At 36.0% G+C, this 23802-nt stretch overlaps 6 protein-coding genes across 6 annotated transcripts; 3 read left to right on the forward strand and 3 right to left on the reverse strand.

Annotated features, from left to right (window-relative positions):
* The first annotated feature begins 333 nt into the window (after positions 1–333).
* Positions 334–3041, forward strand: LOC106419454 (CDK5RAP3-like protein). Its single transcript, XM_048742558.1, has 10 exons — positions 334–527; positions 613–747; positions 872–966; positions 1045–1139; positions 1212–1347; positions 1427–1576; positions 1643–2131; positions 2205–2413; positions 2497–2629; positions 2744–3041. The coding sequence occupies exons 1-10, from the start codon at positions 467–469 to the stop codon at positions 2873–2875; spliced, it is 1635 nt and encodes a 544-aa protein (XP_048598515.1). The 5' UTR covers positions 334–466; the 3' UTR covers positions 2876–3041.
* Positions 3042–3636: 595 nt separating this feature from the next.
* LOC106419045 (protein STRUBBELIG-RECEPTOR FAMILY 2) lies at positions 3637–7543 on the reverse strand. Its single transcript, XM_048742557.1, has 16 exons — positions 7231–7543; positions 6880–7012; positions 6751–6822; positions 6613–6678; positions 6456–6527; positions 6303–6371; positions 6153–6224; positions 5997–6062; positions 5836–5901; positions 5423–5754; positions 5073–5341; positions 4723–4988; positions 4483–4630; positions 4259–4398; positions 4031–4187; positions 3637–3967 (listed from the first exon to the last, which is right to left on the reverse strand). Exons 1-16 carry the CDS (start codon positions 7322–7324, stop codon positions 3782–3784), a joined length of 2208 nt encoding a protein of 735 aa, XP_048598514.1. The 5' UTR covers positions 7325–7543; the 3' UTR covers positions 3637–3781.
* An 85-nt stretch (positions 7544–7628) lies between these two features.
* On the reverse strand, positions 7629–9968 carry LOC106419046 (transcription termination factor MTEF18, mitochondrial-like). The gene has a single exon (XM_013859793.3). The coding sequence runs from the start codon at positions 9397–9399 to the stop codon at positions 7705–7707; it is 1695 nt and encodes a 564-aa protein (XP_013715247.2). The 5' UTR covers positions 9400–9968; the 3' UTR covers positions 7629–7704.
* A 2534-nt stretch (positions 9969–12502) lies between these two features.
* LOC106419131 (arginine decarboxylase 2-like) lies at positions 12503–13538 on the forward strand. Its single transcript, XM_048742202.1, has 2 exons — positions 12503–12510; positions 12600–13538. The coding sequence occupies exons 1-2, from the start codon at positions 12503–12505 to the stop codon at positions 13414–13416; spliced, it is 825 nt and encodes a 274-aa protein (XP_048598159.1). The 3' UTR covers positions 13417–13538.
* Positions 13539–13724: 186 nt separating this feature from the next.
* Positions 13725–16794, reverse strand: LOC106419185 (myb family transcription factor PHL5-like). The gene is made up of 7 exons (XM_013859940.3): positions 16122–16794; positions 15805–16042; positions 15376–15452; positions 15254–15293; positions 15110–15158; positions 14872–14941; positions 13725–14294 (listed from the first exon to the last, which is right to left on the reverse strand). The coding sequence occupies exons 1-7, from the start codon at positions 16545–16547 to the stop codon at positions 14070–14072; spliced, it is 1125 nt and encodes a 374-aa protein (XP_013715394.2). The 5' UTR covers positions 16548–16794; the 3' UTR covers positions 13725–14069.
* Positions 16795–21644: 4850 nt separating this feature from the next.
* Positions 21645–22866, forward strand: LOC106419176. Its single transcript, XM_013859929.3, has one exon. The coding sequence runs from the start codon at positions 22012–22014 to the stop codon at positions 22648–22650; it is 639 nt and encodes a 212-aa protein (XP_013715383.2). The 5' UTR covers positions 21645–22011; the 3' UTR covers positions 22651–22866.
* Positions 22867–23802: the final 936 nt, after the last annotated feature.

The following is a 23802-nucleotide window of genomic DNA, read 5'->3' on the forward strand; positions in this document are numbered from 1 at the left end:
AAAAATTGTTGATAACAAACTTGTATAAATATTTTTTGTTTGTTTTCTAAATCATTATTGTATTCCCTTATTGTTCAACTATATTCTTCAAACTTTTAAAATACAGTATACAGTTTTCAATTCCAAGAGATATCATATTATAAGAAGACTAAATAAAATACTAATGATCAATTAACAGGTCTTACATTCAATGGATAAAAACCACTAGCGAGTATGAACAAGTAAACTGATTGATCTGTTCCATTAAAACTTGATTGTATGGGCCGGGCCCTCTAAAATGGGCCTAGGTTCCATCAAAACCCATAAATAACGGACCGGAGTAAATTGATTCGGTTAGCTCAAAACCGGATTCGGTATATCTGATGAGACCTGTGAAATTGATGCTTCCGTTTCTCTTCGGTCTTGACGAGCAAAAACCTTATTGAAGTGAAACACTTGGGGGAGATAAAATTGATCTTTGGTGAAGATGCCGAGCCAAGACGATGTTCGTAATCTTCCCATTGACATCACCTTCTCTCGTCTCGGCGGTAATGCACAATCACAATAAGCGTGTTCTAACGTTTGAATTCGAATCTGTTTAATTTGATTTTGAATTTTTTGTTGGATTGGAAGAATGGTTGGTGGATCGGAAGAGAATCCCTGCGGATTGGAGGAAGAAGGTGGCTGCGATCAGAGTCAAAATCTCGAAAGAGTTCTCGTCTTTGCCTAAAGACATCGATCCTTACTTTCAAACCATAGATCCTGATGGTAACTCTTGTCTGTAAAAAAAAAAACAATCTTTATTAAAAGTATTGTCTTTATTTCTTATGCTAGCTATCACTTTGTAAAAGTGTTAGTCTTTGTTTTTGAAAATGCCTTGTTTTACTTGCAGTGATTGGTTACTTGGAGGCGAAAAAGATATATGAGATTCTCCTCAAGACAACTCCTGAGAGCCGGAACATCTTTGGTCGACTTTCTGGTGCTTCTGTAAGTAAAAACTCCCATCTTTTCTTGTGTCCCTTACATGAACAGGTTATGTATGATATGTTGTGTTTCCCTTTGTAGGGAGTCTGGGAAGCAATCGTTCGTGCGTTTGAGAAAGATCACATTTTTCTCGGGGAGGCAGCTCAGATCATTATTCAGAATGTTAATTACGAAATGTAAAGTTGCTTTCTTCTAACATTTAATGTCTCTCTTCTTTAACATTTTGACAAATGATTATTTCTTCTTAGCCCGTATCTGAAGAAGCAAGTGCAAAAGGTTCAGCAACAGATGGCGGAGCTTGATCGTAAAGAAGCTGACATCAAAAGAAGCGTTGCACTCTCAGCAACCAAGTACGAGGAAGCTTGCCGAGAGCTTGGCTTGCAGGTTTATTAGTTGTAAACTTGGCTTGGATCCATAGGTTTTAGAAGCATCACATAACGTTCAAACATTATTAATTTTGAAGGGAAACAATGTGAGGCGTGAGCTTTTGGAGACTGCGAATTCGCTTCCAACCACCTTTGCTAAGATTCTGGAAGTTATCAACAGTGAGTCAGTATCAGGAGCTATGGAGTACTACTCTGCCTATGTTAAAGATGTTCACACCGAGAAAGATGTAAGACCTCTCTTAACCTCTTTTGTTTTTGGAGATTGAACTGAACGGATTCTGATCTGTCTGCAGAAGCCTGCGAGGGTTGTACTTGAAAATTTGAAAGACATTCGTGAAAATCCTCCATCGTTAAGTGTCTTAGGAGCCTTTGAAGCTCTTGATGGTGATAATGTTCAGTCATCTGAGAATGCAAACGGTACAGACGTGGCTGCAGACAGCATTGATTGGGATATTACGCTTGATACCGCTGAGATAGATTGGGATGTTAGCATGGTGGAAGAAGTCGATGGTGGAAATGATTTAGGTTCGTATGAAATTGTGAATGCTAGTGATATTCCAGAGAATAAATTGGAAGGAGGCCCTGAGGTTGATGTTTCTGAGATTTCTTGGGATGTAAGCGTTGAAACGCCTCAGGTTGAAGAGATAGCTGATTCGTCTTCGCTAGAATCAGGCCAGGAGAAGCAGATACAGTCCATAGATCAAGTCTTGGGGAGTGGAGAAGAGAGGAGCCAGCTGTTGGAGACGGAGTATAGGAACAAGATTCTTGATGATTTGTATGAGGTACTCTTATTATTATCCCTGACTATTTAGTGATCGTGGCTAGACACGTGATGTTGGTTTCTCTTTGTTTCAGGTAAAGGCGTTTTTGAACCAGCGATTGATAGAACTAAGAAACGAGGATACTCTGTCCTTGCAACACCATGTGCAAGCAGTTGCTCCCTTGGTTCTTCAGCAGTATTCTCCTGAGATCATTGAGCCTATGGTGGTTGATATCTCCATGGCCATTTCATTGCTAACGAACAAGAAAACTCGGGATCTGGTTATGATTCTCAACTCCAAAAGGTACTTCAAGGCTAAATAATCTCTGAGACAAGTGTCTCGAAGCGAGTTCCATATGATATAATGTATACAATTTTGTGGTGCAGATTCCTAGATAGGCTAGTTTCGGAGCTGGAGGAGAAGAAGCACCGTGAAGTGAAGTTAAAAGAGAGCTTGAAAGATGTGGGTAGGAGACGCATGGAGCTTCAGAACTCTCTCTCTTCTATATGGCCAAAACAGGTGAGCTACTATCAGATAGGCTGTTCTCAAATAGCATAGGTTTTACTTGTGTTTTTTTGGCGGAAGTGTGAATTGAGGTTAACAAAGGATGTTTAATAAATGATTGGAATGCAGGAAGCTGCGCTTGTGAAAACAAGAGCACTGAAGGAACTATGTGAGACAAGTCTATCTTCAATATTTGAGGGCAGGCCTGTGAATATAAGAGGAGAGATCAATACTCTCTTGAACGCTGGGGTTTCTGCTTAGTGTTTTTGATCTCTCTTTTGTATTGGCTGCTTCTAGAAAACGTAGTTCCAGACTTTTTTCTTCCTACAGGGGTTCTCTTGTTTCAAACTTTTTTTTTCTATGATATATATACTAAGGAACGTCCTTTGACTGTTTATTAAGAAAATAAAATAACATTAAAACCCCACCTGGAAATTCAAAAGAAAAAAATATATTTAGAAGGATAAAAGGAAATAACATCTGAAATTTTAAATTCCACGCCCTTTTTATTGTTGGATTTAAAGCTCTCCAAAAAGTGATCAACCTTAACGTTTTTGAATTGTTTTTTGGAGTTTTTTTTTTAGATTTTGTTATGTTCTCTGTTTTAAAGTGGTCATGTTTTTTTAGCCAGGCCATTTTTTGTCAAATATTTTCCTTTTTAAAAAGAACAAAACAATTTTTCTTTTCATTATACATTTTCAAGGTTTTTAGGGGAGTTTTTATATAAGCTGAAACTTAGTGTGAACTTGTGTCAACAAATAGAATATGGTGTCCTGTCATTAAGATCGTTAGAGATAGTATGTTCCCTTTACCTTGACACTTATGATCATTATGTTCTTAATCGATCTAGCAATTATAAAAATTCCCCTTCTCGTGTGTTTTGTGGTTTATATCTGATGTTACCTGTAGATGAGATTAGGATAGAGTTAGCTGATGTAAAGTCAGCTATAGTTTTTTTTAGTTGGGATTGTGAATGGCTAGAAAACTTAGTTTCAGATTTTTTCTTACTGCAGGGTGTTGTCTTGTTCAAACTATTTTTTTATTATTTATGCTATACTAAGAAACTTCCTTTTTACAATGACAAGTTTATTATTATCATCATCACATGCTCTGAACTATTGTTTTGAAAGTAACGAATATGAAGAAGAATGAGATACAGGAAAAGTTTCAGTTGGAGATGTGGCTGGAGGTAGGTGAGGAGAGGAAACGTGTGCGTGTAGAGCAGAAAGATTTGCTAAAAGGGTCAATCTCTGTCTTGTCTGCTACGCTGCTTGATTCCTTGTTCTGTTTCTGTATCAGTGAAGTGAGTGCTTCCACTATTTCTGAAACCGGTGGTCTAAACTCCTTCTCTGCCTGCTTTTTGAAACGAATGATTTAGTTATTGTATTTGTAAGGAAGAAGCTATAGACAGTTCACCTGAGTGCATAGGGAGATAATGTCTGCGTAGTGTGAGGCGACTCTTGAGGAGAATGTGCCGACTATGCCTTGATCAATCATCTGTTCTAAGCTTCGCCTGTCATGAAGTCTGGTTGATGCCCATTTCACCAGCAGCTGTTCTCCTTCTGGTCGCGAGCTGCAAATAATTCAACCAAAAGGCTTATCTATTGCATGCACCCAGCAAGTATTTGAAATGCATTGTGTTACCTGTCAAATGCTTTCCTTCCTGTTAACAGTTCCAAGAGTAGCACACCCAGTGCAAAAGTGTCGCTCTTTGTGCCACTGCTTCCTGGTTGTCCATGTTCTGGTGCAATGTAGCCAGTGTTTTGTATCGCTATCTCTGAAGCCTGCGCCAAGTATTACAAAACTCATTAGGTATCAGTCATTAGAAGTAATCGAGACACAGAATAATATAACCGTTCTTTACTTACCCGAAGCTTGACACTGTTGCTTGTAAGTGGCCTTAAACTAGCAAGCCCACAGTCAGCAATACGAGGTGTAAGTTCTTCGTCTAGCAAAATGTTTGTTGCTTTCAGATCGCTATGTGCAATAGGAAGGCTAAACGACGAGTGCAAATAGCTGAAAATTTAGATTCACCATGTCAAAAAAATCCATGCACGGATTGGGAATAAGCTACTACTATTAATCTTTGAGAAGATAAAGATACTTACTCAAGAGCTCGGGCAACTCCAATAGCAATGCGGAGACGCAAGCCCCATGAAAGTGGCTTGTATACTTTGTCATGCATAGCATTGTACAAGGACAAATGCCCAACATACTCATAGACAAGAAGGTGCTGCCCATTATCAATGCAGAAACCGAGAAGGGTCACAATGTTTGGATGTCTTAGTTTCGAAGCTGTCTGAAGCACTTCAGTAAATTTTTCCTCTTCATGTAAAGACAGCGAAGACATTGGGATGTTTCTCACAGCCGCAAACTGAAACATCAATGGATGAGAAACGTATAATGAAAATTTCTCATTTAGAACTTTCGAAGAAGAGAGAGAGGAGAAGATATATACTTGACCATCAGGCAACTTTGCTCTGTAAACAGAACCAATAGGACCCTCTCCAAGTAGGTTTTCCTCACTGAAACCGTCAGTTGCCAGTTGAAGCTCTGCAGCTGAGAAAAGCTTCGCATACGCTGGATATTGGCATGAAGCAGAGAAGCTTTTTCGTCCTGCTGGCTTATCGATTCTGACAGGTGGAGGAGGTACACGTCTCAGCTGAGGAACTGGTGGTGGCCGGATCCTTTTCATCTGTGGGTTATCTTCAGGTGCAGCAGAAAATTCTGTTACATGCAAAGGTAAAAAAATCAGTAAGCAATCAGAATTGCAACAATGAGGGGCAAAGAAAGGCATAATAGTTTCACCTCGGCCTGTACTGACTGGAAGAGTGTACGTTGTGCTATTGTTGCTTCTGTGACTAGCGGCAAGGTTTTGTGCTCGTCGATGATTCATTCCAACTGCGAAAAGTGCAAAGAAAGTTCCAAGCAACGCCACTCCACCAACCAGTAAAACCATACTCCCTGCTCCTATGCCCTTCTTCTTCTTCTTTATAACCTTCTGAGGTCTAGGAAAGTTCATAATGGCACTTGACTCGGTAGTTGGATAGCCAGTAGCATTTTGAATCATCGGTATGACATCCAAAGGGAATTTCCACGGTTTATAGTTGGGCTCTACATGGAACTTGTTTCCCCAAATCCTGCTCGGCATAACAACATTAATAATCATGAGACTTGGGTGTCTTAGCCAACTTTTCGAGACGAGGGGAGAAGTAACTCACCACAAATGAGGAATGGACTGAAAATGACTTGGGATAATACCACTGAACTGGTTATCTTCGATATTCCTGAAGACGTGTGTAAGAACAAACGTTTTGAGCTAGATTAAATAATAGGAAGCTCAAATGAAATGCAAAATCAAAGCACAAAGAGAGTTAATTACAGGTCAGTTAAAGGTAGATCCGAGAGATAGATGATTGATCCGGTAAACCTGTTGTTCTGGAGGTACCTGCAGTTTTGTTATCACAGAACCAAAACCATAATTAGGTTACACCTACATGCAGAGAGCAGATTACAGATAAAATTCTGAGATACTTACAGTGAAGTCAGATTCATTAGAGATCCAAAAGAGCTTGGTAGATCTCCCGTCAGGTTATTGAATGATAGATCCCTGGCAAAGTCGATATTATTTGAATATGTGTGACATTTGGTTATCTAAAAGGCTAACAGAACTGAACAGAACACTCACATTTCTTTAATTTGTAGCCCAGAAAACACATTTCCAAGAGCTCCAGTTAATGAATTATGGCTCAAATTCCTAGAGGACAGACAGAGGAAGCCATTACTTAGACAAAATCAGTGAAAAAGGAAGGGCAATGCAGATTTGGAATAAGGCACTTACAGGTACACAAGAGATGTCATAAGAGGTAACGAAAAAGGGAGACCCTGGGTCAGATTGTTATAGGCCAAGTTTCTGTAATCAACAAACAAAGATGACACTCTTGAATTGCACTGCGGTGTAAGCTTAAATGATGAACGAACTTGGATGAAACGCTTACATGTGGGTAGTATTTGGAGGCAAGCCAAACGGAATTTCACCTTGAAGGTTATTGAAGCTAACGTCCCTAAGACAATGATGCAAATAGGATTCAATGATGCAAAGCCTCTAACAATCAAGAAGAGGAAAGTTTGCTTACAAGTTCTTCAAATTGTGGAGATGTTGAAGCTGGTTTCCAAGACTCCCCAAAAGCTTTAACCCTCGTAGTTCTCTGCGATAGGCATGAATCAGATTCTGCTCGAACTATGATGAAACTGAGGAAACTTACAGGTCGACTATAGACGATCCAGAACAGAAAACTCCCATCCAGACTTCACCGCATGGATCTCCTCCCTCCAGTTTCCATCCTCTCAGTTGCGGTGGATTGTTCAGGGACTTGTAGACATCTTGAAGAGCCGAAACTAACGGAGAAACACCAATATAGAACGATTACATGATCAAGCACCAGCCAAGAAAGCGTTTCTATCAATTCACTGATCCTAGATAACAATCATGAGTTCGTTCCAATGTAAGTGAAAGTATCAAGTCATGCTCAGTTCCATTAAACGTTTTTTCTCAACCAGAGAAGGAACGACGGAGAACGATCCTCATTCGAAGATTGAGAGAATCTGAAAATTACCTTCGAGCGGATCAGTGTCGGTTTCAGCCAGCGCAAACAGCATCGCCGTGAGCATAGCTGCAGCGAGGCATCGCCATTGCTGTTTGATCGTCATCTCCACGAAGGAGAAAGAAGAGAGATAATGCTTAGATGCAGAGAACTGATACTCTCAAGCTCCGTCGAACGAAGAAGAAAAGGAGAAAGAGAGAGAGAGAGAAGAGTTTCTCGGATTTTCTCGCACTTTCTCTCTCGCCTTTTCACGGAAACCAAACCAGAAAGAAAATCCGTAGGAGAGAAGAGACGCCTATAGAGTGAAGGGAGAGATGGCGCGAATATTCCACGTCAGCAAAAGCAGTTACGGACGTTAGAGTCAACAAGTCAAACCATCTACCAGCGCCAAGCTTTGCCACGTCAGCCAATTTTCAAAACTAAAAATTTTCCAATAAATAAAAGAGTGATCAAAGACTAATACAATCTTTTGTTACAGACTAATAATCAAAGAAGCTGTTGCTTCTTCTTCAAATCCTCCAAATGCTTAGGCCCATCAGGATGACGGCTCACAAAATATCTCGCAAAGTCTTTATCCGAGCAAGCAAGCAGAGTACTAACCGCAAGCTTAGGATCCGCTTTGCCTCTACCCTTAAGCCACGCAAACATCGCAAACCTCACCTTCATCCTCTCGAGAGTGAACTTCAAACACGAAGGGAACGTCACCAAAGTCGAAAGCGGGTAGCCTAACTCCTCCACAAGGTACCTAACTTTAGTTTCCAGCACATCGCTTGCTTGCGTGAGAATATTAGGAGACGCTTTCACCATCTCCTTGACATCTTCCTCGTCCAAACCAAACCTCACAAGAACGTCGAATCTCTCTTTGAGTTCAGACCCTCTCCCGCGGAAACTCTTCGCCGCTCTCTCCATCTCCTCTGAGCCTTCCACGTACCCGAGGTCGAGTAAAAACTGAGTCTTCATCGCTTTCGAGTCTAGGTACACTTCTGTAGCTGGTAAGGGTTGGACTTTTGAGCCCATTGTCCATTTCTTCATCTCCTCTGGATTCTCTTTAACGGCCTTACAGACTCTCGTTTTGTAAGCTTTCAAGTTAACCAGCAAGCTGCTTGTTTTCTTCAACGTACACGAACTAATCCACCACGAGTGAGAGCGAAACACCTTTTGTATTTCATCGTCCTCCATGTCGATCTCTTTTAAGAACAAGAAGCATCTTCTTAGATTCGAAACGCATTTCTCCACTTGCATCTGAGGGAGTTTCTGAAACAAAGAGTAGAGTTCTCTTGCGGATAAGCCGAGTTTCGTCTCGAATCCAACTAGAATCAGTGTCCATCTCCCTGAGCTCTCAAAGATGAGTCTTGGATAGTTCTTGATTAACCTATACAGCTCATTCTCATCGTTACAGACTACTCTAAGCAACGTTAGAGCACAATGCACTGAGCTCCAATTATAAGAAACCTCCTCTGACAAGTTCTTCATCACCCAATCAGAATCAATCCCTATAGCTCTCAGCTTCTCAATGACTTTAACAAGCTCCATATCCGTACCTCCAACCAACATTCTCGGACAACAAGCTATTAACTTCGACAGAAACAACCTGCTAAACCCAAAATCCTCATAAACCTTAATCTTCGAAGCTAAAACACCAGTTTCATACCCGAACACATCCCTAGCCTCCTCGAAGATCTTCCCAATCTTCTTGGGGTCAACCCCACAGTAACACAAAACATGATGATTCTCAAGCAACAGCTCGTTCAAGAAAATCTCACCAGAGGGGATGAGATGAGTGTACTCATCGGGCTTGAGACCTGAGCTCTCGAGGAAAGGCTCAAACTCGTTGACGGGGTGGAACCTCAGATGTTTGGTGATGGATTGGTTGATGTCAGAAGCAGAGACGCAGCTCACCTTCTTGAGTAGATTCTCGATGAAGATGGGGCTGTTCTTGCTCATGCTCTCGGCTACCATGTACTGCAAGCTCCTGGTGGAGTAGAAGTAATCGAGCATCGCTTCCTCCGCCATTTTTCTAATAGTGGGAGTGACTCGGATCCCGTTTCGAGTTCTCTGGGTGGCGAAAGATCTAGGCTTTTGAGTTGCGGAGCTTGGGGGCGTAAATGGGTTTTCTACAGAGAGGTGTGAGAGCCGTTTGAGAAGAGTTGTGAATCTACTAGGGTTACGGGCAAGTGTCATTGCTTGGTTCTTGATGTTAATGTACGCATATAGAGTTGAGCAGATCAAAAGGTTTTACCTTTATGAATCTTTTACGAGTTTGGAACTGATTCGACTCAGCTCAATTCGCTGCGTTTCATTTGCCATCTCCAAGGATCATCGGAAGAAGCTGTGCCGGAGAAGACAGGTGAGGGATGAGATGGGGTTTTTGTGTTTTATTAAATCAGTTTTGTCGGGTGGGCTCAAACTCTTTTTAAAGCCCATTAACAGCCCATTAAAATTAAACAAAGGTATTAGGCCTTGAACGATCCGCCCAAATTCACGTAACTTGACATCACTTGTATGGTTTGTTTGATTTTTATAAGCAAACTCTCTTGTAGAGATTATTCTTAAATATATAAAACATATAATCTCACCACAACTACATTTTTCTTGTTCTTATAACTCACGATAGCTAGTAACTACATGTAAGTTCCTCTCTTATTTTACTGTATTTACGAGTTCTTTTGTTTTTGATATGTAATCATCTCGTGGAGTTTTTTATTTTGTTCTTCAACCAACAAGTATAATTCTCTTTGGATCTGCAGAAACAAACAAAAACAAAAAAAAATATTTTAGAAAATGAATAAAAAGTAAGGAGGCTATATAATTCAATATCTTCTCTTTTGATTTTAATTATTGATTTTGACTTTAGATTCAGGAAAAATGGATTTAGCAGTATGTTCTTGGTAGTATTACACATAAATGCTAATGTTAAAGGAACAAACCTCTAGTTGTTCTTGAAGATGTTGTCCCACTTTATCTTGCAATCTCATAAACTCTTTGATCCCTGAACCCTCCAGATGAATCTCCTCTTCTTTCAAACTTGTTCCTACAGAACATTTAACGCTTAGTTCAATGAGTTAGTGAGTCAGTTAACAATAATATGAATTTACCTTGCATGGAATTTTGAACATGTTTATGTGTTCGATATTTCTGATTTAGATGATACAAGATAGTTAGGCAAGAAAATGAATCATATGATCATAATATAAAAAGGAAACACTGTGGTATTACCTGAAGATGGCTCTTGACTTTGTAGATGGTCAATTCATCTGTTCTCATCATCTTCAAGATCTGCTTTGGTGTCGCTTCTAGGAGTTTAATGATCAATTGGAAATAATAGGTAACTAATCATATTTTTGTTTTTTTTTTCATTAACAAAATTTCAATAAAGATGAGTATGTGAATATTGTGAAGAGATCATACTCATGGGGCCACCAAGGTGATTGACACACTCTACAAACTTGTCATGGAGATCTGTCGTCCACTTGATCCTTGTTTTAATGGGAGATGAGCTTGTGAACTCAGAGGCCAATGAAGACCCCGCTGGCTCCGGCTGAGACCATGCATGAACCTTAGTTACTTACAATTCATTCTCTATATATATACAACTTATAACAAGTTCAGTAATTCATTTAACGATGGATGAAAAAATTTATACCGTTGAAATATCAGTTTCCACACACTCCGAAGATTGCTTTGAAAGCGAAGTGGTCTGTCTCGTTTCGGTCGAAAATATTTCGGAGATATCGTAGCATTTGCAGCAATGAGTAGCTTGTTCACTGCACATTTCATGCGAAGGATCATTATCCGATGCATGTCTTCTTCCAAACTTCATTCTACCTCTAGTTTTTTATATAAAAATGGTGATACTACGTTAAGCGTATAACATAACTTCTGGATCTAAGATGTGTTTATCTTATCGGTATTAACATCTTAAAGAAAAAAAAACAGTTTTCTCAAAAAAAAAAAAGAAAAAAAAACAGTCTCCAAGTGATGTGAAATACTATAGAGCTTCGCCGCGAAATTATAAACGAGTTATAAATAGTAAAAAAAACTATTTTTATCAAATGAGTTATAATAATTGAGTGGTCGTATAAGAAAGAATTGATTATCTCGAATGTCGACATTGTGTCACACCAATGGTGAAATTTTCATAAAGATTTCCTGACACTTCTATTACGTGTGTTAGTCAATAGTCACCTCCTTATATAATATCACCCAAAAAATAACGGGAGATATTCAAAACTATCATAAAAAACAATATTCTAACACTACCAATTAGCCATGCATGTATAATGCCAATAGTTGACAAAAAGGCAGAATGGCATTGAAATACAAGTTGAATTTAACATAACTAACTCTGCACTAAAAAAATTCTTAAAAGAGTTTTTTGGATTAGTTATTTTCATTAATTTGGAAAACGTTTTTTAAAGAAAATTTAACTTTGCTGTGACTCGTGTTATGATTTTGAGATAATAATTAATTTAAATTAAAGTTTATTTAATATTAATTCATTTTCTTTTTATAATGACCTGAGTACTGATTGCATTTTAACAAAGTTGAGTTCTTTTATTTTTTTTTAGAATATAAAGCTCAACTATTTTTGAAAATTGTTGTCAACAAATACAGTAATACAGTAAAACATCTATAAAATAATACTTGATAAATTAATAATTTTTATAAATTAATAAATTTCATCGGTCTCAATTTGGACCGGTTCAAAATTTGACACTAATCGATAAATAATAACACAATATGTTAAAAAAATTTCTATGTAAATATATAACCCCATTAAAATTATAAATTAATAATTTATATATTTTTTATATAAGTAAAAACTTATTATTATGTTGTTTGTTTTATATTTACAATGAAATTATCTTTATATTTTCTTAACAATTATAAAATTTTGATGAGATTTAGTAATATTATATCTAAAACCACGTTAAGTTCTACGCATATGTATTATATACCAAATAATATATTAAAATTAATATAAATGTGAAATTTTAAAAAATAACGATTAATGTTTATAAACTAAAATCAAATATTTATTATCTTAGAATAAATATATTTTAAAATAAAAAAAATCTAAATAAAAAAAATTTGTAAATTAATACCTCTATAAATTAATAAAATTTAAAAATCTCAACATTCTTAATTTATAGAGATTCTATTGTATATAACTTTCATTGCTTCCCGGTTCCGATGGGCTCTTTTTCCTGACGGGCTCAAAATTATTTGCTTCATATAATTCTCGAAAATGCAATCTTACCAATATAAATCAGGCCTCGGAAAAATGAGCTTGTTTTTAATCATAAAACTTCAAATTTATTTACGGCCTTTTTCGAAAACAAGTTTAAGATGGACCTTTTTCTTTGTAATTTATAAAACAGGAGCAAAAAAAGTGAAACACCCATTCAAAATAACCTTAGTCGTAAATACGTGGACAAGCTGAAGCAGAGATGTGTTGACGGTTTCAAAGACGGTGTTTTGAGTATCGAGCAGTTGGCTTCTGTTGATGGGTTATGCGAGTGGGTGTTGAAGGCTATAGGCGCGTCTGATCCGGTTCAGACTTACAATATCAACCTTTCGGTTTTCACTTCGATCCCTGACCTCTGGGGGATTGATCAGCTGTTTCCTATAGTTCCTATCCATAAGCTCGACCAAAGGCCAGGGGCTCGCGGGGTCTTGTCGGATTTGACGTGTGACAGCGATGGGAAGATTGATAAGTTCATAGGCGGCGAGTCCAGCTTGCCGTTGCACGAGCTTGACGGTGGAGGAGGAAGGTACTTTTTGGGTATGTTCCTTGGAGGGGCGTATGAGGAGGCTCTCGGTGGAGTTCACAATTTGTTTGGCGGGCCAAGCGTTGTCAGGGTCTCTCAGAGCGATGGACCGCATAGCTTTGCAGTGACCCGAGCCATGCCTGGTCAGTCATCTGCGGATGTTCTCCGAGCAGTGCAGCATGAGCCTGAGATAATGTTTCAGAGTCTAAAGCACAGAGCAGAGAAGTTGATGCATACCAAAGGTGGTGGTGAAGATGAAGATGATGAGGAGTTGAACAACGTTGTGGCTTGTCTTGATCGTTCCTTCAACAACATGCCGTATCTCGCGACTGAGCCGGCATCTATGAGTAACTCTCTTTCAGCTGCGATTAGTAACCTTGGCTTTTATTACAGCGACGAAGACGGCTTCGACTACCTTTCCGCGTGACAAAGGTAGTCCGTCTGGTTTGTTGTTGCATGTTATATCATAAATCGTCATTGTACGATTTCTTAGTTTCTTTTAATAACTTTTAAAATAATAATCATATGGTGAGATCCATCTTTGTTTAAGGTTTTAATTTGAGGATCCGAATGATAAAATCACTCTTGTGAAAAAAAAAAAATAACCTTAGTCCGTTTGCTATTATGAGCTCATCAACTTCAGTTTTTTTTTTCAAATGCAGACTGATCTTGTTTGTAGTAATACTAGAGTGGTCGATTTTGGGGAAAAAGAGAAAAAAATAAAGAATTTGAATATTCGAACTTTGAAGTGGAATGAATATATTGAAAGGAAAGGAAAAAAAGAATAAAACGTGTTCATGCACAGTGTCAAAAGTAGCGTTACTAATTTAAGAAGCTACCTCTTTGTGCGAGTTTTTAAAAACAAATATTTAATTTGGAATAATCTCACACATCTATAGTCTATGATCCATCACACACCACTTGCACACATTGAGTACCTGATTCTGTGTACAAGTGTTAGTGTGTGTAGTAGCACTTTCGACATTCTCTTTTCGCGACTCTTATGACTTTACACCACTTTGAATAGAGTAAAAACAGGCTTTACGCCTTTTCTATTTAGCCAATCTCTCACTGTTCAACTTATCTTTGATTGGAGTTGACTGTCTCCATATCTTGTGAGCAGCAGGGCTTCGGCTTCTTGTACTGAGATTGGCGGAGGATAGAGTGATCGGAATCGGAGTGAGACAATGATACTTCGGCGTTTGGTGTCTTCAGAAGACATTCTTTTGTCTTTTGTTGTTGCTCTATCATTATTTTTAGTTGTTTCCCTTGCTCTTCAATTCTCAGTTGTAGGTTTCGTTGAATCTAATGAAAGAAAGACACATAAATCATAATATACGAGTAGTCAAAACTGTATTTATTTAGTAGATTAGTATGAGAAATAGTTCATTGGTTAATGACGTTGATATAAGTATATGATATATATAAAAATGAGAAAAGCCACAAATGTTCAAACACACAATCATAAAACTAAAAATACTTCATTACTTCTCAGAAACAAGTTTTGATATCTAGCTTAAAATATTTTGTAGAAGAAAAGAATTTAATGTCTAAATATGATCTAGATATAATTTTTTGCTAAGAAAATATGATCTAAATATTATGAGGAAATCATTGGAAACGGCGAGTGAATTCCTATTTAACTCCATGGATACTGTAATGGGGGGAGCTGGAACAAGTACTCAATGCCACACAGTACTACGTAAACTGTAACGCTGGATTGCATTTACGTGGTAAAATGTATCCTAATTATATTAAATAAATTAATTAAGGTATACATGTTCAAAAAATTATGGATGGGAGCTTTATCTTAATATATTGGTGTTCAAAAAACAAAAACTATATTAAATAAATTAACTAAGGTATACATGTTCTAACTTACCTCTAGTTGCTCATGAAGATGCCTCTGAACGTCTAGTTGAAGCTGGAGTGCCTCTTTTATATGCGCTCCACTGCCTCCACGATATCAGACGAAACAAAATATAAATTAAAATCACTATGAGCTCATTATTTATATTTTTTAATAACGTTAATCGTATTTTCTTGTAATAGCTACGGCAAGCCATTGGGTCACTAATATATGGAGGACAAACAGAGGGGTTATTTAATAATAAACATACGTTTTTGTGTCAAGTAGCTCTTTGGAACAATTTATCTTCTCAAACTTGCCTGCGACAACAAAACTCTCGGGATTTGCATTATTGCCAAAATATACATGTATTTTATCAAAAATTAATATATATATGCTGATGGTAGTAGTATACCTTCTTGAGAGTCAGGGATGTATTTTGCAATCCTATACTTCTGAAATTTTACCCAAGCACTATCAAGTATAAACTTCTTATAAACAAAAAAAAAAATGTAATAGAGAAGAAGTAACGTTAACCTGTAAGTGGCTTTTAACATGAAATATTGTGAGTCCTTCAGAATCCATCAGCTTCAATATTGCTTTGGGCGTTGCCTCTGCATAGTTTTCCACCAGTTACACTTTTTAGTGACCCACCAAAGAAACAAGGGCACTTTCATCTTCAAAAACAAATATCAATTTATTTTCCCAAATAATGCGCATAATTGCTTCGAAATAAAGTTTCCAACCCCACATGGTGTTGTATGAGAGCGCATAAAATGACTTGTCTCATGTAATCATCATTATAACATCGACATACTATGGTTACTACGTGATTGTCCATAATACATATGCATATCTAAACATAACTTTGTGCTAAAGCAAAGCGACTAGATCAAGTGATTCAGAACTAATTATTTTAATTCCTCTAATTCTAAAGTTGAAGTATCGTTAATGCTTCTAACTTACTATCAGCACCACCAAGGAGATTAACGCACTCCACAAACTTATCATGAAGATCTTGAGTCCACCTTATCCGTGTCTTGTTCCCGATAACCGCCCCACTGTTAGAAGCCATGAATCCTCCATGGGTTGAGAAGGAAGAATGAGATGAAAATCTTGAAAGTGTTTGCTTAGGTTGATGATGTGATGATGAGAAATTCAGTTGTGTTACATTAGAATTACTATAGGTCCTCCTGCATAGTTCCTGAAAACCATAAGTAGAAACATCATTGTTGTACAGAAATTGTTTTAAAAAAAAGATTTAAAGGGATTTTTCGGCATACTTGTGGATCTTGACTTGCTTCAAAAGAAAGAGAGTACGAGGCTGATGAAGCATTTGTTGCGGAAAAATCATTCGCGCATGATCTTTGATATAATGGCTTTAGATAGTGATGATCCTGAAGAGGTTGCATAGGAACCATCGACTGGGATTGGTCTAACGATAGAGAAGCCGAAGCTTGATGATGGCACGGATGAAACAAGGGCGGGTATGGATTTGAAGATGAACACTGTACGGGGAGTGATTGATTTGCTGTGCAATCATATGGAGGTAAACCCGAGAACGTTTCAATAGTCAATGGAGATGATTGATTGTAATGGATCATATTCACGTCTTGTAGATTAAACGGCTGGGGCGGTTGCGGATGCGGCGGCAGCTGAAGTCTGCTTCCTTGTGAAGCGTTTGAGGATTCGTAGTTAATGTTATCCATCAAAGAACAAACAAGAGTGACTCGAATTGGCAGGTTTGCATCAGAAACATATGATCTTGTTGCACGTTCAATGATATAAATAACGGAAGACCAAAAAAACTATAGTAGTTGAGAAAAAAAGATTCGATTAAACAAAAAAAAAACTGAGGAATAATGATCGAAATGAAATCTAAAGTGTTTTGTTCTTTGGTTTTGTGGAATCTCTTTACATTCCTCCAAAGTCTTCAGGTGCAAGAGGGGATGAGTATTGATATAGGCGATGCCTTTTGCTTTTGATTATTCTCAAAATGGATAGGAGTGCGAATTTTTTAATTATCCAATGGCCATAATTGCAAAAGTCCAAAATTCTTATTTCAAAAACAAATATTATAAGGTGTAAAATTAATTTAACTCCAACTTGCTTAGACCTTGTCTCTATCCTTCTTCAATTGTAGAAACATTTAAAAAGTCTTTGTTCACAAAAATAGCAAGATCGCACGGAAATCGATTTTAGTATCATTAATTCATTTTAAAACCCTAATTGATCCTTTTAAAACTATGCATAAAGATACTCATTTAATGTATATGCTATCTAATTCCTGGATGTATATATTTCTACAATATATGTATTTATTTTTGTAGAAACATCAGAAAAGAGTTTGTAAACAAAAATAGTAAGTTCACACCGAAACCAATTAAACTATTAAGTCATTTAAAATCCTAGATGATTCCGTTGAACCCCAGTTAATTTGTTTTGAACTGTATATATAGACACATTATATGCTACAGACTTTTTTTTTTGCTAAAATGCTTCAGACTTGTATGAAACTTATAGAAAGGAATATCTTCCACGTACGGACTCAATGTGAACTAGGTGGTTGATCCATGCGCGAGTATTATTATTAGTTCACAAGATATTTTAGAAATCATCTCAGCTATCTTAAACCGATATGATCAATGTTTTAAGAATTTTAGAAGTTATTTATGTTCTGTTATAAAAGCTTTATTTTCAGTTGATAAGAAGTTTAGAAGTTTTTTTTTACTACAGAAGTTTAGAAATTTCATATGTGATTTTCCTATATGTTATTGATTTTGTGAATAACAGGTTTTAAACTTCATAATAATATATAATTAACACAACCACAATGATAGTTACAAATATTGATATAAATATATGTAATAACTCAAATGCCCAATCAAAACAAATCTGCGTTTGTTAAAGTTAAAGGTTTATTGGGTTTAGAATACAATTAGGACTTTATAAATTAGTAATACTTACTAATATTATTTTGTTCTACCCGAGATATGGGAGAATATATTTAACATGGGCATCTTATTAAAAATATAATTGTAACGATTCACTTATTTTCTTTTCTGATGAGCATGAATTTGATATATAGTATATAAAAAGACATCGATTTATATTCTGGATATAGGATGGATAAAAGTGGCTCTACATGTTCAAAAAGATCTGTTTGGCCCAATGCTTCGATATCTTCTTTTCAGTTTTATTTAAATTGTTTATTATTTGATACGATGCGCCAATAAGATTTTGTATATTAAAAATTCACTGAGAGATTCAAATTTCATTTTAAAAAGTTAATTTGTTTAGTGGTAAACCACATTACCCACCCAAACAACAATTATAGGTACGACCATAATCAATAGAGCAGTATCGAATTCCATTCCATGCATACTCTAGATTTATTCAAATCAATTTTATTTTTTTTTCTAAATGAAGGTACCTATTATAATTGTACCATCTTTCAAACATACATCCACCTTTTTATTCATGCACTAATGATATTTTCTTACATAATCAATATATGTGAATGTTGGGTTCCCAACTTCCCATGAACGCGTTATGTAAACGTTGATGAAGGTTGTTAACAAAGATATATGTATATACCTGTACAAGAAAACATTCAAACCTATTTGTACGGTGACGTAACAATATCAAAAATTCATTTTGTACGGTGTTTAATTTTCCTTTTCTTCTGAATTGATACATGATTTTTCTGCACGTCACTTGTCATAACTCTAGAATACGCTCATTAGATCAGTAGGGAAAAAACTTATATGTAATCAGCTATTTTCATATATACATATATACAGTCGTTCATATATAATTAACCTCTTCGAGAGATGTTTTTTTGTTTAATTTCATAGTCCTTGAATATTTCTACTTTCATGTTTTCATACTAATACCAATGATCGTTTTAGCATTCTATATTTTTATTTAAATCTTTGATAATTTAAATGTTTGTTGTATACTTAGTACTGAACAAAGACATTTTAGATTGTTTTTGATAATTTTAATGTAATAAAAATAGAATGAACCAATAGCCGCGCACTAGGGCATGAAAAAGAACTATGCTGGTAACAACTCAATCTTTGCAAAACACAGTGACATAAACTGAAATTGTAACTCGTTCTCGTTAAATTTTAGTTTTTCCTAGAAGTTAATAATACCTCTTATTTTAAATTTTCTTAGATGGCTCCTACCTATTTCTGCCAAAAATAAAGAGAAGTTTGGTATTCGAAAATAACAGAAGGTGGACCTCTAATTAATGAATCAGTTTAAAATGGAAAAGCAGCAGTGGAACAACTGTAAGATTCTCCCTACGTGTTAAAATAATGCCCAATACTGGTCTTACAAGTTGCACTTCCGACCTTTTTTCTTATTCTTTACATTTTCTAGACAGATCTTTAATATTCAACTTATTTTATTCTCAAATTGTTTTCAAGAACCTGTAGTTTACATTCGTCTTCGCCAGGCACATATGGCCCCCCGACGCGTGTTTACATAATAAATTTTTGGTAGTTTTTAATTCAATATTTTTTTTTACAAATGTTCGACATCTGGGTGAATTTATTTATCTATTTGCGTAACTATTATTCTTTGTTGACACAAACAAAAAGTTAATGTATTTTTAGCAGAGGAAAATTTGGGTAGACTTTGTTAAAGGCAATATATATTTGAAGAAATTTGACTTCATTTAAGAGTAAATAAAAAGGAAATTGCCCTACAGCTGCGTTCGAAGTTGTTTTCACTTGACAGGGAGCCCACAGTTATGCAGAGACTTTCCACTTCAACAAGACAGCAACAAGAGACGTACCTCACCATTTGGTTTGATAGAGTTCAACGCTAAGCAAAGGGAACTACTCAAAAATCTGCTCGCTTCACATCTGTTTCATTCCTTATATGTAATATTCTCAGGCTATCAATTTCCATCCTTCTAGGTCTGTAAAACAATCTAACTTTATTCAGAAAGGGTATCGTAATTTAGTTGAAAAAAAAAATAAAAAAAATAAAAAATAAAAACAAATCAAAGTTCTAGTAAAATATTTTAAATCAAAGAATCACGATCGATATGCAGCTGGAATCTATAAACAAAATTAGCAATACCCTAATAAGCTTATATTAAGCAAAAACAAAAAAAAAAACCTAATAAGCGTATAAAAACTGGAATACGTCCCAAATGAACAAACAAATCGTAAATCCAAAAAATCACTCATACTAAGAATTTATCTTCGTTTAGTTTTGTTAAGAAATATATAGACTCTCTCCTGCTAAAGTTGTGGATTAATCACTTCTAGTGTTTAGTGACTATCCATGATTTAATTAAAAATAGACAAGTTCCATCATTCTAGAGCATGTTCATATATTATTGTGTGCTTCTCCGTTTCAAAAATCAAGTTTGGACAATTTTCACAACAAAAATGATAAAGGCATATAGAAATTTTCATTATAAATTAAAACTTTTATAAATTAATAATGTTGGAACTATACCAAAACTATAATTTTTTTATTAATTTATAGATATATTAATTTATCGATATACTAATTGAATTAAAAAATTAATTTGAAACTATAAAATTATATTATTTTTTAGAGATTTTTAGTATATACTAATTTATAGAGTATTAATTTAAAAAGGTTAAACTCACTAAAACCCCAACATTTGATATATTTTTATATTTTATATAAATCTTTTTTTGTCCAGGGCCCGGAGAAAGCTTGATGATCCCTTTATTTTTATGGGCTCAAAGACATTAATGAAGCCCATGTTACAAAAGTTTTCAGCTTCGCTATTGGCTCGTGAGAAAAATTCTCCACGATCGAGGACTCTGCTGGATTCTTGTTCCTTTACTTCTCTGGCAGGGACGGTGTAAGCAGTGACGTAGTCACGTTATTTTACGAAGGTTAATTTAGGTTATACTATATCAAAATTTATAACATTTTTTGCCTATATGTCGTTATATTTTCTTAAAATCCTAGGATCACATGCAAGTGCGGTGCAGCTTGGAATTGATTTTGGGTTTTTAAGATTTAGACAAAAAAGTTTATGAACCTTAATTATTATACGGTTCAGCTCTGTTCCGTTTTATGTGGTTCTTTCTTGTTTGACGATGCCAGTGTGGTTTATCCAAGATGCAAACTGTAAATATAAATTGTGAAATGAGAATGTAGATAGAAAAATTGGTAAGCATTTCCAAATATTTTGAAATATAGGAAGCGGGTTGTATAACTTTTCTTTTCTGGCAGTGTAGATAATATGGTCATATGGGGATCCTAGGGATTTGGTCTATAAATGTCATGTGGTCTAAGATTCTCCTCCAACTTTAGTATACCCGTTTGAATCAATTGTGACGTTTAATAATTAAAGTAGTAGGGTTTGTTATTCGGTTTTACATGCTTGGTAGTGTTACACCAAACTCTGGATGTATTAACCAGATGCGACTGAATTATACAAATTAATCAGTGCAGAATGTGTTGACTCATAGATACTCACTGGTAATCTGAAGAATGCACAATCATACATCACTTTGAATTTAACTAGCAGAGTGTGAAATCAACTCGACATTTTTCTTATATTACCAATAATGTGTAAGTGACTTTGCGTGAACTTATACCCAAACTACTTTATAGTTAAGGATATTTTTTTTTTGATAAAAGATAATATATATAGTTAAGGATGTTCAACCCTAGTTAATTTTATCTTGGGACTTAACGACTAATGACATCAACATGACAGACACCAACAAAAACCCCGCGCGGATGTCATTGCTCACTAGCTATATATACCAATAGACGATTGATTATCCTTGATTAGATTTAAGTATATATATTAGCTTGTGGATTGTGAGAAATTAGCAAAGATTAGAACACTGTAGTTGAAACATAGACAGTACAAAAGCAAGGATCAGTGTCAGATGAGTACTATTAGTTACTTGAATCTAAAGTCACTTCTACTCTCTTTCAAATCTATATATTTCCTAGTATTCTGCAGACATGTCTGGATCAGTGGGGTCACACCATCCCCGATCACGACCAAGATCTTCAAAGTAGAATGGCATCCCTTTAAATTGTCCAAAAGATAAGGGTGTTTCAGTCATTCCATACGTTCACAACCTTTACCATTCAACTAGAGAGTATTAAAGCCCTTCCTAACCAAATATTTTCTAACGAGAGAGATAGAAAATGTCAGTACCACTCAAATCAACGTCTTCAATGTCTTCTTCTCAATGTTCATCTTCATCTTCACAAAAATCAAGCTCTGTGAAACTCAAGTCCCTACTCCAAATTCTCATCATCTCTCAAGTTTGTCGACTAATCCGAAAAATCTCTAGAGCTTCATCCATTCTTGTTAGAGTCTTGAGGAAGAAGCAATACAATCTCTTGTCAATGTCTTCTTCTTTCTATCCAAAGAGAGTCTCTAAAAAACAAAAGAATAATATATTCTTCGGCTCCTTCAGACTTCACTACAACTTTTGCTCTTCTCACGTGGTGCCTGTCTCTGCCCCGGTGCGTCTCCCTGAGGAACTCTACTTGGCCCATCTCCAGTACGACTCTACTTGGGAGTCAATGCATTCGACTGAGTCGATGGATGATGATGATGAACTTCCAGAATCATCTCAGCTCTCTAGCTATCTAAGACAGCTAGAAGATGATAAATCTAAAGATGGCAAAGAACAAGAAGAAGAAGGGAAAGAGATGAAGATGGTGAATGAGATTGATAAACTGGCTGATATGTTTATTGCATATAGTCATGAGAAATTCATGTTGGAGAAGGTTGATTCGTATAGGAGATTTCAAGAAATGCTGAAAACTAGCAGTTGATGATGATTTTGATGATGGACCCCTTTAAAATCTTTCATTTCTTTTTATGTAATTTCACTTTTCCTTCTTTTTCTTTTTGAATTCCTTCGTGGTGTTCTAATTATCTGGAAATGTATTGGAAGCATACGGAATGGTATTGTGTGGTGTTTGTTGTGTTACAAATATATGGTTGATGATGGTGGTGTTGGTGGTTTATAAAATACAAGTATACAACTAGTATAGACAATCCAAAAAGGAAACTAGAGGATGTGAATATGGTTCATTGTTTTTTAACTTTTTTTCCTGTTACTTTGGCTTTTGTGTTTGTCTTCTTTTTTGTGCTGTTGTTGTTTGCTTCTGATATACAAAAGAGGACCAAAAAATTTTGGAATTATATATAATCATGTGACTTTTATATGTATGAGCTCCGATTTGATCTCTCTTGAAAATATTGTTTTGTAATTATGGGCAAGACTTTATAATTCTATGTAACGGGTCTGGCTAAACATAGGAATCTCTATATTCTATACTCGGGTGAGACCAAAAAAAGAAAAAACACGTAACTAGAAAAGACGGAATCAAACCTAACTTATAAAATGACTGGTTAGAGTAGCATTAATCCCACCTCTTAGCTTGGTTCTTAAGAGGAGGGTCCCACAGTTTTGATAAAAACCATCTTTTAATGCTCTTCTGCAAGAGGTGCCTCTTACTTAGTTTTGGCACTGTTTGCGGGTCCCACTGATACGTGGTGGTCCGCAATTGGTTAATTTTTTTTTTAGAAAAAAATTAAAAAAAAAAATTTCGCCTAAGAATCCGTGAAGGGTTAAGAGCATCCACATCAATGAACCCCCTCTTGGGGTTCATCTTTTTAGTTTTTTATTATTAAAATTTGTATTTTTTTCTTTTTGTTTTAAAAAAAAAAAAAAAAAAAAAGTTAGACCAATCGCGGGCCGCCACGACACATGGGGCCCGCGCTACAGTGATGAACTTTAGGAGTGAGGGGTTCAACCAAGAGAACTTTAGGAGAGAGAGGGTTCATGGGATTGAATTATTTTATTATTTTTTTGTCTTGGTTTTTGTGTGAACTCCCCCATTAAACCCTCAATGGGGGTGCTCTAATGCTGCTCTTATACTATGTTTTGGTTTAACCTTAAAGAAAACTCTTTTGGGTTA

The sequence above is a fragment of the Brassica napus genome, chromosome A10, assembly GCF_020379485.1.
Source record: "Brassica napus cultivar Da-Ae chromosome A10, Da-Ae, whole genome shotgun sequence".
NCBI classification, from domain to species: domain Eukaryota; kingdom Viridiplantae; phylum Streptophyta; class Magnoliopsida; order Brassicales; family Brassicaceae; genus Brassica; species Brassica napus.

What these genes read in the sequence shown, in the direction of transcription:
- LOC106419454 (XM_048742558.1), top strand. Translation starts at nt 467, where the DNA reads ATGCCGAGCCAAGACGATGTTCGTAATCTTCCCATTGACATCACCTTC. An exon ending in TCAAACCATAGATCCTGATG is followed by an intron (nt 748 to 871) that starts GTAACTCTTGTC and finishes TTTTACTTGCAG; the next exon opens with TGATTGGTTACTTGGAGGCG. An exon ending in ATGTTCACACCGAGAAAGAT is followed by an intron (nt 1,577 to 1,642) that starts GTAAGACCTCTC and finishes ATCTGTCTGCAG; the next exon opens with AAGCCTGCGAGGGTTGTACT.
- LOC106419176 (XM_013859929.3), top strand. Translation starts at nt 22,012, where the DNA reads ATGTCAGTACCACTCAAATCAACGTCTTCAATGTCTTCTTCTCAATGT.
- LOC106419185 (XM_013859940.3), bottom strand. Translation starts at nt 16,547, where the DNA reads ATGGATAACATTAACTACGAATCCTCAAACGCTTCACAAGGAAGCAGA. An exon ending in GAGCTACTTGACACAAAAAC is followed by an intron (nt 14,942 to 15,109) that starts GTATGTTTATTA and finishes TCGTGGAGGCAG; the next exon opens with TGGAGCGCATATAAAAGAGG. An exon ending in ATCTTCATGAGCAACTAGAG is followed by an intron (nt 14,295 to 14,871) that starts GTAAGTTAGAAC and finishes TTCTTTCATTAG; the next exon opens with ATTCAACGAAACCTACAACT.
- LOC106419045 (XM_048742557.1), bottom strand. Translation starts at nt 7,324, where the DNA reads ATGACGATCAAACAGCAATGGCGATGCCTCGCTGCAGCTATGCTCACG. An exon ending in CCTCCAAATACTACCCACAT is followed by an intron (nt 6,528 to 6,612) that starts GTAAGCGTTTCA and finishes TGTTGATTACAG; the next exon opens with AAACTTGGCCTATAACAATC. An exon ending in GGAGTTGCCCGAGCTCTTGA is followed by an intron (nt 4,631 to 4,722) that starts GTAAGTATCTTT and finishes CTAAATTTTCAG; the next exon opens with CTATTTGCACTCGTCGTTTA.
- LOC106419046 (XM_013859793.3), bottom strand. Translation starts at nt 9,399, where the DNA reads ATGACACTTGCCCGTAACCCTAGTAGATTCACAACTCTTCTCAAACGG.